At 37.8% G+C, this 15,998-nt stretch overlaps 1 protein-coding gene across 2 annotated transcripts in view; it reads left to right on the forward strand.

Moving 5' to 3' along the window:
- LOC114494221 (CD302 antigen) overlaps window positions 1–15,998 on the forward strand; it is a 148,937-nt gene that overhangs the window by 30,375 nt on the left and 102,564 nt on the right. For both annotated transcript variants that reach the window (XM_028509160.2, XM_036023423.1), the window contains exons 5-13: window positions 168–278; window positions 1,379–1,519; window positions 3,788–3,979; window positions 7,681–7,838; window positions 9,284–9,394; window positions 9,952–10,040; window positions 10,188–10,357; window positions 12,668–12,867; window positions 14,292–14,434. In XM_028509160.2, the coding sequence (XP_028364961.1) occupies window positions 168–278; window positions 1,379–1,519; window positions 3,788–3,979; window positions 7,681–7,838; window positions 9,284–9,394; window positions 9,952–10,040; window positions 10,188–10,357; window positions 12,668–12,867; window positions 14,292–14,434 (1,315 nt within the window). The remainder of the gene's footprint in view (window positions 1–167; window positions 279–1,378; window positions 1,520–3,787; window positions 3,980–7,680; window positions 7,839–9,283; window positions 9,395–9,951; window positions 10,041–10,187; window positions 10,358–12,667; window positions 12,868–14,291; window positions 14,435–15,998) is intronic.

Here is a 15,998-nt window from a genome sequence, read left to right on the forward strand (position 1 = left end):
TTGTCTCTCAGCATCACTTGCGTTTATGGCATTCGTACCCTCCAACAGGGATTCTTGCCTTATGGTCAGGCCTTTAGATATATTTGTTGTTAGCAGAAACTTAAGTGTGACCTAGATAATGACTTAGGTAAATTTTCTCACTTGTTAAAATTATGTAACTGTTACAGAAAAAGAAGGTATTGCAAGAATTTTCTGGATTGGCTTAAATCAGCTGTACTCTTCTAAAGGCTGGGAATGGTCAGACCACACACCATTAAACTTTCTCAACTGGAGTCCAGGTAACTGTTCTCTCTTCTGTCTACTATGCATAGAGCAAAATCCTCAAAAAATACATAAAAAGAACTTCCCACTCATTGAGACCTTATAGAACTTTCAAATCTTGACAATTCTCATAATAGTTAGCTCTCAGAAGAATTTTTCCCTAAGCCTTTCTTAGGCTTAGTCATTAGCCCTTATGCCATTATAGTCAAGCTGAGACTATTCTAGCAAAGTTGAGCCACACCATGGGCAGCTGAGCATCTGTCTCTAACCTTCAGAGCAACCCTACATTTTTAAGAGCAGAATGAGCCCCATCACATGGCCCCAGGAACCATTCTGTGTCCCTAGGGGACTTAATGTGCCTATGACAGACCCATGTTGTGCTTCATCTGCAGCCGAACCCTAGCATGGAAATATTCCTTCATGTTCAAGCCCTTGGGGTCTTGCTCTGTAGCACTCAATTACTGACAACATGATGCTTATATTTTATTACACAAATAATTACCCTAAAGAAAAATTTATAGTGAATAACACAAATACAACTTTAGTTAGCCAAAAGATCCCCTCCCCACAAAATGAAACTTTAGATACCTATTTAAGAAATAAAATCTTAGGCTTCTGACATGTGAAACCTAAAAGTTAACAGTTAACTTCAGTACGAAAGTATTCTGCACACATATGAGAAAAATATTAAGTACAATAAAATACCAATAGGTCAATTTACTTTAATGAATTTTAATTATTAGTAACTTAAGGCCTTAGAGCCATTACAGAATCATAAATTAGAATATTTATTGTATAGAGTAGCAGATGAAGAGCTACTGGCCACAGGATTATGACATGGAAGTCGATTGGGGGCAGAGGTTTGGTTCTTGGTTTGGTTTTTAAATTAGTTACAGTATACCCAAGTATTTTCCCCATGTTCTATATTTTAGAATAAAGACATATTTAAGCACATGATTGTCCATTGAGGTTTATACATTTCAACTTAGTAGAAGGTTTTAAATATTTTATGATTTCCCATAAAAGCAGAAAATTAGAAATTACAAAATATTTTTTCTAACTATCACTCTGGCTCTAATCTTCTCCTTTAAACGGTGTGACAATTTGATCATTGAAGATATGCCCAGTGCACCTGTAATAGGTGGGTCCAGCTGCGCAGTCATGGATGCCACATCTGGTCTGTGGCAGAGGTTTTCCTGTGAAGCTCAGCTGCCCTACGTCTGCAAGAAGTCATTAAATAACACAGTGGAGTTAACAGGTATCTTTCTCATTTACTTGTTCAAATAGCTCTTAAAATTACAGTTTTGTGAAGTTAAGTAAATCTATTTCCGATAGCTATTTTCTTCTTTTATCTGGTGCTGCCTGTGCTGAAAAGTATTGATTTTGACCCTGTGGTTAGATATTATCAACTATATATGAATAAAGTTTTGGTTTTGTATTTCCCCATAAGAAAATAGAGATAGTCTAGATAAATATATTTCTGTTCACAGGTGGCTTTCTTTCCTGTGGAGCAAGGGTTCTCATAGAGTGGTCCCCAGACCAAGAGCATCAGCAGTGCCTGTGCTTGTTAGAAATGCAGATTCTCAGGACCTAGCACTGATTTCCTGAAAGTCTCGGGGGAGGGGGGATACCCAACATTCTGTGTCTCATGAAGCTTCCCAGCCATGCTGATGCACTTAGATCTTACATATTATTACCTGCCTCCATGAGATGCCAAAAATGACAAACACGAGAACACCCCCAGGCATTCCTACCTCCCGCCCCACAGTGCCCAACCCTCTTCATCCTTCGCCAGGCTGTGTTCATAAGTTGGGTAGAAAAGGAGAGGTACAGAAAGACAGTATGTGTACAAGGATGAGTTTTTTTTTCAGGGAGTCAGGGCAAAAGGGACACAGGGCAGCTAAACTTTTTGAGGAGCAGAGAAGTTTGCAGAGTCTTGAACAGAATGGGGAAGAGGAGTGCCCTAACTATCTTACAGAATGTCCACCAGATCCCTGGTATTTGATGAAATCCTGAATAAGAAAAACTAACACTCAAAAATGGGAGGAGAAAAGGAGATTTTAAATATGTTTTAAGGGATGTTGGGAATAGGGAATAAAGCACAAATTTTTTTATCCACATAGGTGCAAAAAGCTTTTTATTTATTTATTTTTAAATTTTATGTATTTATTTTTAGAGGAGAAAGGAAGGCAAAAGAGAGGGAGAGAAACATCAATGTGTGGTTGCCTTTCGCACACCCAGGCATGTACCCTGACTGGGAATCGAACTGGTGACCTTTTGGTTCTCAGACCTGCATTCAGTCCACTGAGCCACACCAGCCAGGGCAAAACCTGTCTTTTTAAAATTAAAAAAATAAGTGTATAGAATCAAGAATATAGGGGGATGATTTGAAAGATTAGGGGAAAATGAATGTTTATCTTCCAAGTTGATGCATACCAAATCTAGCTTATGTAACAAAGAGCATAATGAACATAGAAAAGAGCACAAATGAACATAAACCAGAGGGGCTAATGAAAGATGAAATAAGTATCCTATAGTAGTAGTCATTAGCTGTATCATGATGTTTCCACATGATTGAGTAATGTGCATTTATTAAAGTAACTCTGCCAGCAGGGAAATAAAAAGAGCAGAACAAAATGATATGCCTGCTTATCATTTTAATCTTGAAAAAATATGAATTTGAAGAGACAAAGACTAGCTAAGGAAAATTATTGTTTTAAGTTCAATTCTGGGTGACTTTTTTCCTCTGTTTCTTTATCATAATTGTAAAATATGATAATAAGAGCAGTTTTAGAACCTCACAGTTAATTGAGTTATCTTGCAAGTGTGAGGAGCTAGCTGAACCTGAATTTTATTCTTCAGTAAAAGCAAACTGTCCACATTCCAAACAGTTCTGAATCCAGGAAATCAGAGTAAGCAAACTACTTCCTAGTTCTGTTGAGAGGGGTAAACGTACTGTATTTTGTATGGTTTTGTGCCTCAAATCTTTTTAACCATCATTTGGGTAAGTTTTATCATGGTCCAAATAAAGAATCAGTAATTCCATTAGGACTGCTGCCCCTTCCTGGTGTGGAGTGTTTAAATTTCTGCCCATCTTTTTGAACAAAAGGAGCATTAATTGGAACAGTGGCATAATGCACATCTCCTGCTAAGCTGACTATACATGAAAAGGAGGCTCAACCTCATAATCTCTCAGAGGTCTAGACTGGAGGGGAAACCTAACAAATCCCATGCCAATGAAGAGATCTGTGAGCAAGTGGCTTACCCGATGCCTTTCTTCTGCTATTGTAGCACATTCACATCGCATTAAAGTCATATTATCTGAACCTCTGCAGTCCCTCTTATGATGCTCTGTATACATCGGAGCATCATTCATGCCACCTTTACATTCATGTCACTGTTCTGTCTGACATCACATTCCCCAGTTTTCCAGAAGCCTTATGATTCAAGAAAGAAGAATTTGTAATGTTATTGATTCAAAATAGATGTAACTTTACTGGAATATAAATAGCTGCTTTGCTCCTAGATACTTGGACATATTCAGATACCCGCTGTGATGCAGACTGGCTGCCAAATAATGGGTTTTGCTATTTGCTGGTAAATGAAACTGATTCCTGGGATATGGCACACATGAAATGTGAAGGCTTCAGCAGCCACCTCATCAGCGTTCATTCTTTAGCAGATGTGGAAGTGGTTGTGACAAAACTCCATAATGGGGGTAAGTTTTTAAAATATCCTTTTTGAGAGGTTCAAAATATTTTAAAGTATTCTTATTTTCATACTCTTAGTGGAGATGAAAAGTGTACAACTTGATCTTTGCATCCAGCACATCCAGTAGAATTTCCTGTGGTGGTGGAAGTGTCCTATAACCCCAGCTGTCCAGTATGGTGGCCACCAGCAACCTGTGGCATTGGAGACTTGAAATGTAGCTAGGGCAACTGAGAAACTGAAGTTTTATGTTTATTTAATTTCAGTTAATGTACAAATTTAAATAGCCACATTGGTAGCTATGATTAAATAATTTTTCTCTTTTCATAAGCTAAATTCTATTTAAGTTCTCCAAACACTTAAGTAATGATTATTAATAATTACTTTTGTAATTATTTGAAAGCTAGAGACTGAAGAACAAAAATATACTACACTTCCAATATTATAACCTCCTCCTAGGATTCCCTAATAATGATAGCTAATAGTAGATACCTATTCTGTTGTCAGTGTGGTGTCAATTGTTTTACTTAGGAAAGTAGCATGCACTTGTATTCATTCCAGGGTAGCAATGGATAATATTCTTATTCTAACTGGCACATCTATGAGTCTTTCTGTATATTTTATGATTCCCCATAAAGCAAGAATTGTCTAACCCAGACATCAGGAACATGCAGCTTACAGGTCAGAGTACAGCTGTTCTACCTGTGTGCTCTACCTGCATGAGTGATCTGAAAAGCCCTCATTACTCAGACTGCCTAGCTCATCAGCATTTTAACAGGTTAATTAAGAATTCCATGTGTCCTTTATAGTTGTTCCTGAAAACCCTTCCCTCTTTACCCCCATTATCTCCTCCCCTCTCCCCTCTGGTTACTGTCAGGTTGTTCTTAATTTCAATGTCTCTGGTTATATATTGCTTGCTTTTTTCTTTTGTTGATTGTGTTCCATTTAAAGATGAGATCATATGGTATTTGTCCCTCACCACCTGGCTTATTTCACTTAGCATAATGCTCTCCAGTTCCATCCTTGTTGTCACAAAGGGTAGGAACTCCTTCTTTCTTTCTGCTGCATAGTATTCCATTGTGTAAATGTACCATAGTTTTTTGATCCACTCATTTACTGATGGGCACTTAGGTTGCTTCCAGCACTTGGCTATTGTAAATGGTGAAGATGATACCGGCCAGCAGTATCCATCTCGGCTGTGGATGTTTGTCAACATGCAAGAAAAACATACACAGAGACAACCAGGTCCTGTGGGGGAATAGGAACAGCAGGGCCACTCCTCACGTGGGGAGCGAGCCTGTTCCCCCTCTGGAGAGGCTTGTTATTGGTTTCATTTGAATAAGAATTCAGGTAAAACTCATTACTCATTGCAAGGAAGTAGGGATCAAACAATAGATAACAAGGAAGTCTGAGGGCCTATTTTGAGTCAGGGTCAAACAGCTGTAAAACTTTAAAGAACAAACTTACTTCTTCCTTGGACCCTTATCATTCAACTGAGAGCATTCTAAACAAAGCAGGTTTCACAGGATCTTACATATTCTTTCTTAGGCCTGATCGCCTGGGGAACCCGCCCTTTTCAGCTCAGAGCTGCACCAGCCTGTCATTGTTTCAGGCTTAGGTGGAGGAAGGGAACTAAGGCAACCAAGAGATAAGGAGATTTTCTCCCAGATGATGAGGACTCAGGCTATGTCAAAGCCGAGGGGCAAGGGCCCATCACCCCCTTTTGCTGTAGCCCCCAAAGTCCTTCCTTGGAGGCCTCCCACGTGAATGTGCCTGTCTTAGATCGTTCCCCTCTTGGGGAATCTTATCCATCATTGGCTAACCGACCAAGCTTTGGGGTTCAGTTATGAATGAAGCAGCAGAAGCAGTGCTCCTGCCAGGGAGATAAGCTTTTGTCTCCTTGCTGGCTTATTGTCCAAGGCCACTCCCTCAACCTTAGCCTTGGCAGGGTTACAGCTTCTAATACCAGGCAGGGCAGTTCCCAACAAAATGGTGCTGCTATGAACATTGGGGTGCATAGGTTCTTTTGGGTTGGTGTTTCAGGATTTTTAGGGCATATTCCCAGCAGTGGAATTGCTGGGTGAAAAGGCAGTTCCATTTTTAGTTTTCTGAGGAAATTCCAGACTGTTTTCCATAGTGGTTGCGCCTATCTTCAATCCCACCAACAGTGTGCTAGGGTTCCCTTTTCTCCACATCCTTTCCAACACTTGTTTGCTGATTTGTTTATGATGGCCATTCTCAAGTGTGTGAAGTGGTACCTCATTGTGGTTTTAATTTGCATCTCTCTGATGGCTATCGATACTGGACATCTTTTCATATGTCTCTGGGCCCTCTGTATGTTGTCCTTGGAAAAGTCCTGTTCAAGTCCTTTGTCCATTTTTTAATTGGGTTTTTTGTCTTCCTGGAGTAGAGTTGTGTGAGTTCTTTATATATTTTGGAGATCAAACCCTTGTCCAAGATATCATTGGCAAATATGTTTTCCCATATGTTTGGTTCTCTTTTCATTTTAGTGATGTTTTCTTTAGCCATGCAGAAGCTTTTTAATTTGATGAAGTCCCATTTGTTTATTCTTTCTTTGATGTCCCTTGCTTTAGGGGACATATCAGTGAAGATGCTGCTGCATGAAATGTCTGAGATTTTCCTGCCAATGTTTTCCTCCAGGACTTTTATGATGTCATCACTTATATTTAAGTCTTTTTTCCACCTTGAATTTATTCTTGTATATGGTGTAAGTTGGTGATCAAGTTTCATTTTTTTTTCATGTAACTGTCCAGCTCTCCCAACACCATTTGTTGAAGAGGGTATTTTGGCTCCATTTTATGCTGCTGCCCCCTTTGTCAAATATTAATTGACCATAGAGACTTGGGTTTATTTGGGGGCTCTTCATTTCTCTGTTTCATTGGTATATGTGTCTGTTCTTATGCCAGTACCAGGCTGTTTTCATTACAGTGGCCTTGTAATACAGCTTGATATCAGGTATTGTGATCCTTCCTACTTTGCTCTTCTTCCTCAAAATTACTGCAGGTATTTGGGGTCATTTATGGTTCCATATAAATTTTTGAAATGTTTGTTTTGTATCTGTGAAATATGTCATTGGTGCTTTAACAGGGATTGCATTGAATCCGTAAGTTGCTTTGGGTGGTATGGACATTTTGATGATGTCAGTTCCTCCAGTCTATGAACATGGTACACGCTTCCATTTGTTTGTGTCTTCCTTAATTTCTTCAGTGTTATCTAGTTTTTTGAGTACAGGTCTTTTACCTCCTTGGTTAGGTTTATTCCTACATACTTTATTTTTCTTGTTGCTATATCAAATGGGATTTTTTTTCCTGATTTCTATTTCTGATATTTCATTGTTGGTATACAAAAATGCCTTCAATTTCTGTATACTGACTTTGTATCCTGCTACTTTGCCAAATTCACTTATTAGGTCATGTAGTATTTTGGTTTTCTATGTACACTATCATGTCATCTGCAAACAATGACACTTTTGCTTCCTCCTTTCCAATTTGGATGCAATATAAGATTGTATACCAACTATAATTAAATTGAAAATAAATAAAAAAAAATACCATGTTCTGAATTAAAACTTTAAAAAAATACTATCAAGGTTTTTAAAACCTCAAATCACAATGTAAAATTCAGTAACAATTTGAAGTATGTATTGTATTAATTGAATAAAACCAAACAAGTAAAACATTTTTCTTCTAGATGCCAAAGAAGAAACATGGACAGGTCTTAAGAACATAAATACACCAGCTCTCTTTCAGTGGTCAGATGGTAGTGAAGTCACTCTAACATACTGGGATGAGAATGAGCCAAATGTTCCCTACAATAAGACTCCCAACTGTGTTTCCTATGCAGGACAGGTAAGAAACCTCCTGAGGCTTACTTACATTCTAATATTAATGCAATATTTAGTGGAAATGTTTGTGTTTAAGCTGACAAGAAAATGAAAGTTAAGAGCCTTGTAGAGTATCTTTCTGGTAGCTACTGAAAAAGGGTAAATAAAAAAGGTAAGCAATTCACTTCCTGCCTGAGAGTATCTGATCTGGTCTGAAACAGATCTGGAAAATCCCTTTGGAACTCAAATTCTTGTGCCAGATTTGATCTAATAAGATGCTTTCTCTCCTCAATGTGATATGTAACGTGTAGCCAATCTGAAATATCTCATCTTCCAAATTCATGTTCAGATTAAGTTTCATATTAATTCTACTTTAAGAAGTAAAAAAAATATATCTTTATTAAAATTTAGGTCTAACTTGTTCAGAGAACATCTTACTCCTATAAAATGCTCAAACACTTATTGAACATGCTTTAGTGAAGAGTTCAAAATATACTGAATCTTGAGCAGAAAGGACATAGGTACCTCTATATTTTGTTCATATCACTTTCCTGTAGGCTCCTAATTATTTAGAGTGTTGACTATGTCACCCAAACTTCTAGAGAATTAAGTGGAAGCAATTAGTGGTATGTTATTTAGAAGTGTTTCAAGGGTAAAGATGTATTTAGAAAGTTGTCAGAGATTAATTTAGAAGATTGTCACTTTCAGTGTTCTATTTAAAAGGATATCTAAGATTTCTTTAGCAGAGTGTCAAAAGTAGAAATGGCTTTCATTAGGCTGGAGTGAAGTGATGGCACACCTGGGCAGCATTCTAGTGTCCAACTAGAAAACTCAGTTCTCAGAAACCTAATCACAACTGACTTACTAAAATTCAACTTGAAGAAAGCAGGATGGATTATTCAGTTAAGCAAAATAAATGTTAAGTAGTATGTTTGAAAGGGAGAACTTTGAAGTCAAAGCTGAAGTAGAGTTGGAAGAAATTTTTAATTCTAGAATTCTTAGAGAGTAGCTATTCTAACCATTATCATTTTATATATGGGGAGACAGGCAGGGGGGTTAGCTGATGTGCCCAAAAGTTTTTAATCTGTGGGACCAACTTTGGCCATGGCATGTGGAAGAAGACCAGAACACAGGTAGCTGTTTGTGGGCTGAGTTCTTTTCTCTCCAACTTCTATCCTTTGATGGTTTTATTTTTGCTCTTATAAGAAAATGAAATTCATCCCCCTTGTGACCTTGAGGTGATTCTGAAATGATGCAGCCTGCTTGGGTAGCATTTTCTAGGAGTATGTTCTCAGATTTCATCATTCATTTATATTCCTCCTCTCCCTATCCCCCTCTTTCTACTCCTCCTCCCCTGTCCCCTATAGTTTTATGAGAAGAAACCATCTTGATTTAAAATAAGTTAGAGTTCAATTCTAAATATATGGTAAATAATATCTCTTGTGGAATTTTTTTTCTATTTTTTAAAAGCTAGGTCAGTGGAAAGTCCAATCATGTGAAGAGAAACTGAAATATGTATGTAAGAAAAAGGGAGAAAATATAAGTGATACAAGATCTGATAAGATGTGTCCTCCAGATGAGGTATGTGAAACTCCTGCATATATGTTTCTGAGCAGTATGATACCTTCTTGGTAAAGGATGGCAATTGAGACACCAACAATTCAGACCTGGAAAATAGAAGACTGCTAGCTTCCGTTCATTTACATTAAAGCAAGCCAGAGTACAGTGAATCATAGCATATCAATGTTCTTACAGAAGAAAAAGAGTTATAGGAAAAACAATTACTTATTCATGAATTTCTATAAAAATGTATATGTTTACTATCCTCAATGCTGATATCTTTACTTCCCTTACTTATATTATTTCTGTTCAAAAACAATTCATCCAACAACATTATTCTTCTGGTGAGCTAGGCACTGAAGCTAAAGAGAACTAAAACACCTTCTGTCTGACACAGGCTCACAGTCCTGTGGACGTTTTCTAAGAAATTGTACCCCACCCTTATCATGTGCATGAATTCATTGGCCACATCCCTAATTTCCATAATTGTGAGGTGTCAGCAGAACCTTGTTCGTCAAGGGTGGGGCATCAGCAGCAGGTCTGGAAGACAGTGTGACGGTATTTCTACTCTGATTTAGGGCTGGAAGAGACATGGAGAAACCTGTTACAAGATTTACAAGGATGAGGTCCCTTTTGGAACCAACTGCAATCTGACTATAACTAGCAGGTGGGACTATTAGTTAACATGTACTAGTGTACTTTCAACTCTGGGTTCCTTTGCTAAATAATCTTCCTCAGGAAAAAGTGAATCTTCTATGTATATAGTAATTTAGTCATTGTAAAAACACCTACTAATTTGATTCTTGTTTTATAGATTTGAGCAAGAATTCCTGAATGATATGATCAGAAAGTATACCAAATCTCCAGGAAAATACTTCTGGACTGGTCTGAGAGATGTGGATTCACAAGGAGAGTATAGTTGGGCAAGTGTCGGTGGAGTAAGGCGGTCTGTAACCTTTTCCAACTGGAATTTTCTTCAGCCAGGTGAGTGTCTTGGCCTTTAAAATAATAGAATTCAGTGACTTGTGAAATGCAGCATCCCTGCCAAATCTTTTCTTTGCTTACCTTTGAAATGTAAGGGAAATTACAATCTTTAAGACTAGAATCTTGGGACCATAAATAGAAACAGTGACTATGTCTTCCCTGTTAAAACTTTGGGAATAATAACCCAATATAAGAAGCTAGAAAACTCAGTTCTCAGAAACCACCTTCTAATGGCATAGAGCCAGAATGCTCAATGTGAGTATTTTTTTTTCTTTCCATATAAGTCTCAAGCAGAATCTAGAAGCTTCATTGCAAAGTATGTCATATTTTCATCTCTCTGCTCTTTAACTTCTTTGTCCAAAATTAAATGTGTTTACTTCTATTATCCTCAATGGGCAAGAATTAAGGAAGCAATATATTGTAAGTATTATTTATTCTGAAAGTTAGTTCATCCTCCTTTAACTAGCCTAAAGCATTGACTGTCATTTGCCTTAGAAGCAAAACATTTAATTCAAAGGACCTCAGAAGTCCCTTCTGTTTTCAGATTTGAGAAGATGAGGTTTAGAAAGGCAATTTATTTGACAGAAGTTACCTGATTGTTGAATGGCTTTCATCCAGATCTCCTGATTACTAATTCAATGTTTTTTAAAGGATTTTGGCCTTGTAGAAGGCAGCAATTATAAAGAATCCAACTTTTTTCCCTTTGAATTATTTCTGTTTTCTTATATAATGTGATTATAAAGACCAATTTTCATAGTACAGAAATTAAAACATATGAATGTATAATTAAATGCTATATTTGAAATATAAAGAATGCCCACAAAATTCACAACACATGGTCATCATCATAAATGTGAGTGGTATTGGTAACAAAGTCATCTTTTTAGTTGTATACAATGGAAGATACAGACATTAATCCTGTTTAAACCTCATCTTAAATCAAAATTTTCTAATATGTAAAACACATGTGATTTCTTTTACAGACACTCAGACATCTCACAACCAATGTCACATTCTTTACAGATAAGCCTCAGTGGTTGGAGAGGTGCCAGGACATAACCACAATGTCTGTCCTGTCATTCCTGTAGCCAGAAAGCCTGACATGAAGCTCGTTTTACCATTATTACTCCCAGCTTCAGTCAGCTTCTCCTGTTATGGGCAAACCATGGACAGCAGGGAGAACCAGAGAAAAGCAGCCCTTTCATCCAGGGTAACCCAGCATTATTTTCCCCAGGTCCGTGTTCCTCTTGCTGTTCAGGTATAAGTATGAGACATGGAACCATGTGGCTCCTCTGTCTGGTGGAATAGAAGGTGTCCTTGTTGCTTCCAGTGTATGTTATTGTCTTCCACCCACTCCAGGCAGTGTGGCGGAATGGGAAAGGGGGCATGGTGCTTCATCAGACAGATCTGGGTGTGAGTCCTGACTCCTCCACTCATTAACTCTGCTTCTGGGCAAGTCACTTATTCTTACCTGATGTATCTGATAATACAAACTACCTTTTAATGTTTTTGTAAATAAATAAAATTCTGGCTGTCATAAAATTAATAGTAGACACATATGCATCCTCTACCTTTGTTGTTTCAGCCCTTCCTTTGGATTTGAATTTGTATGAGTTTTGTTTGGAGGTGTACCAAGTTGTTTAAAAACTGTTCAGAGTGGCCCTGGCCAGTGTGGCTCAGTTGATTGGAGCATCATCCCATAAAACTGAAAGGTCATGGGTTCCATTCCCAGTCAGGGCACATGCCTGAATTGTGGATTTGGTCCCTGTTTGAAACGCTTATGAGGGGCAAGCAATTGATGTTTCTTTCTCCCTCTCGCTCTCCCTTCCTTCCCCTCCCTCTAAAATCAACAAGCATGTCCTTGAGTGAGGATTATGAAAAAATACTGCTGAAATTGGTTCAAAGTTACTACGAACCACTTAGGCTTTCCTGAGCAGCACAGTGGTTTAGGGTACAACTCTGCACACAAACCATCTGGATTTCTGTCCCGGAGTGACCACTTACTAACATGTGACCTTGGACAAGTCACTAATCCTCACTGTACCTCAGCATGACAACAAAATCCACTCTAGCTTTTTTTGTGTATGAGGATTCAATTCATTGACTCCTCTTAGAAGAGTACCTGGCAAGGAGCAAACACTCCTTTGTATTCTCGTTGTCATCATCACGTCATCGTTATTATGAGTAACACATTTCTTTCCTATTCTCACTTCCTGCCTGGGTTCAAAGAAAGGGTAAGGCCACAGGAAAATGTTTGGACTTTAAATTTTAAAATGTAATGTTTAATTAAACTTTCCCATCTAACCCCAGCATCTCGAGGCGGGTGCGTAGCTATGGCTACTGAAAAGTCTCTTGGGAAATGGGAAGTAAAAGACTGCAAAAGCTTCAGAGCACTTTCAATATGCAAGAAAATCACTGAGCCTGCTGAGCCTGAAAAAGCCACCCCCAAGCCTGAAGACCCCTGTCCCGAAGGCTGGTATAATTTCCCCTTGGGCCTTTCTTGCTATAAGGTAATATAATATTCTCACTCAATCCTTCAATAAAGTTATTTATCTATAATCCAAGTCCATGTCCTTGTGCAAATTATACTCCTCCCGAGACGTGACAGTAACTTACCAAGTGGTTGGGAGCACAGAGTCCTTGTCAGGGAGGGCATTGTTGAATCTGTGGCAACAGACAGCTCTTCCCACATCAACTCATGTCTTACCCAAAAGAGCATGGCCAGAGTCAGAACTGGCTCTTTCCTATGGTTCTTTTGTTCTGGGAAGTTGGGTGGCCTTCATGCCATGCTAAAACTTAGCTTATGATTCTTATATCCCTCTAATTCTTGTTATCACATGAAGAGTTCTATCACTTCTTACAATGTAAAAAAACATTATTTTAGTGTTTGTATCAGTTAATTGTTTCCACAAAGAAATCATTATATACCACCCTAAAATTCAGGGGCTATGACAAAAATATTTAACCTCATGTTCACAGATCTACAGATCAGATATGGTTTGATTCACAGATTTTGGTCTTGAATGGTTAGCTCTGCTTTCAATTGTGGTGTCACTCTGCTGGTCTCCAGGCTGTCCTTCAGTTTGGGTCTCAGGCTGAGTGGGCAGCAGCTGTCAGGGGTTTCTTCCTTTCACAGTCAACCACTGGAGCCTGAGAGGCAAGCCCAGCTGTGTAAGAACATTTTAGGCATCCACTCACTTTACCTCCATTAATGTCCTATTGATCACCGCAAGTCACATGGCGGAGCCCCAAGTGAATGTATTATGCAGAGAAGTGTACTTTACCCGCTGGAAAGGCCATGACAAGAATATATAATTATATCACAGGGAACTGAAAAATCAGGACCAGTAATTCAATCTACCAATGTGTCATCTGCTCCTCCTCTTCTTTTGCAATGACTGTCATTCTTTTGGCATAAAATTAGTCATCACAAACCAAAGAAACAGTCCTAAGTGGCAAGTTTTGTTTTACCATCCTCTGTCAATCTTTGCACATCAGTGCAGTCTGCCCTTTGATTCTCGTACTTCAGAAAAGAGTTCTGTACTTGTGCAGATCTCAGTGTATTATGTTCAGCATTATATTGTTAGCACATTTCTTTGCAGAAGTCCCCTCTGAAACCATTCATAAGTATGTGTGGCCTCATCTGCTGGTTCAATTGATCTCTCCAGGTCCTAGGAGTGCAGGAGAGCATCACATCTTATTGGAGCAATTCTCTAGCCTGAGGAAGATCATGCCTCTACAGCAGTGGCTGGCACCTGTGCTGGCTTTCAGTGACACTTTCAGTCTGTGACAGTATATGTGCATTTACCTACATGTTCACTATGCCTATAAGAATCCATTTCAGGGGCCCATAACATTTTACTGTAATTGATTTTAAAATTATGAATATTTTAAAATTATACCTGAAAACAAATTAACATTATATTGTCTTAAGCTATTTCATATAGAAAGAATTGTAAGAAAGAGGAACTGGGAAGAAGCTGAGAGATTCTGCCAAGCACTTGGAGGACACCTTGCTAGCTTCCATCATGTGAATGAAATAAAGGAATTTCTTCACTTTTTAATGGACCAGTTCAGGTAATGTTTTTAGAATGAGATTTTCTGTGCTAAATTGGATATCTGCTACGCATTCAGAATTGACGTTTTATTATCTAACATGGGTAATTCAGTACTTAGCATCATTGAACATCAAGTATTTTTGTAAGACACTGAGGGATTCAAAGATGAGGAAGATGGAGGCCCCACCCTTTGCATAGCACAGCAAAGTCCAACTGTGGAGATAAGGGAATTATAGTGCATCATTTGGTACACAGGAAGGAGGGATGATGGGAATTCAAAGGAGGGAGAAGGTGTTTCTGGGAGGATCTCTTAATTGGGGAAAATGTTATGAAGAAGGATGTTCTTGGAAGAGAAGGTAATATTTTGAAAGGTAAGGTAGGAAAAGGAGCCAGGGAAAACAGGCTCCTTTCATAAGCAAAGGTACTGAGACCAGAATGTACAGGGGAAAAAAATCTACTGATGATTAAACCATGAAAATAAAAGAAAACAGATAGGTAAAATGAATCCTGAGTATGGGATTATACAACTCTTTTCATGAAGAAAATTTTTAATTGGTGAGAATGCTATGCATAATCCTATTCTATTTTACCTGCAATTATGAAATGAATACTACCTAGGGAAATATAAATTCTTTTTTTGAGTCTTTTTAAAATTTTAAAAATTTTTTTAGATTTGTTGTTGTTATTCCATTACAATTATCCCAATTCCTACCCTTTGCCCTCCTCTGCCCATCCCACCTCCACAAACTCCCACAGTCAATTCCCATGATTTGATAAGTAGAAACCCAATAATCCAGTAGCCATGGAAGGAACTGAAAAAGTTCACCAAGGATATCTTCCAAGAAACAAATGGGAACTATGTAGTTCTGTATATAAGTTCCTTCACATTTTACAAAAGAGATCACTACCATGTACAGTATTTCAATAGTATAATCAAGAGCTTGTACTCCATCACACAAAAACTAATGCAAGCAGGTTTTTCACAAACTAGTCTAATTCTAATATCAAAGTCTGTTAACAATAGCACAAAGAATTACAGACTAGTCTCATGACTAGACTTCAAAAAGTAAATACTAACTGCTTATATAAAAACAAATGCTTGTATGATGCTTATTATTTGCCAAATAATGAATGTCCCAAGTGTTTTGTGTGAGCTCTTTTAATCCTTAGAACAACCTATGAAGCAGGTACTGTTACTATGCCCACTACATCTAAATGAGAACACAGAAACACAGGGAAGTAAAACTTATCCAAGGTTATATAGCTATAAGGAAAGGATCTAATAGTTGAACCCATACAGCCCACATTTTTAACCCACTACATTATAATGTCTCAGAGTAAAACACCTTGACAATTTAGGGTTTCTTTCAAGAATACAAGGTTGGGTCTATTTATTAAGACAAATATCATATGATCATCTTAATAAGTTCTAAAAATCCATCTGGTAAAATTCACTATTGATTCCTGGCTTAATATGTAAATATATCATACACTTAACATATTTAATTGATATAACTATTATATAAATTATTATTAAATTAGTAATAGAAGAATAGTTAAACCAATAGCCATATTATACTTAA

This window comes from Phyllostomus discolor, chromosome 4 (genome assembly GCF_004126475.2).
Source record: "Phyllostomus discolor isolate MPI-MPIP mPhyDis1 chromosome 4, mPhyDis1.pri.v3, whole genome shotgun sequence".
NCBI lineage: Eukaryota > Metazoa > Chordata > Mammalia > Chiroptera > Phyllostomidae > Phyllostomus > Phyllostomus discolor.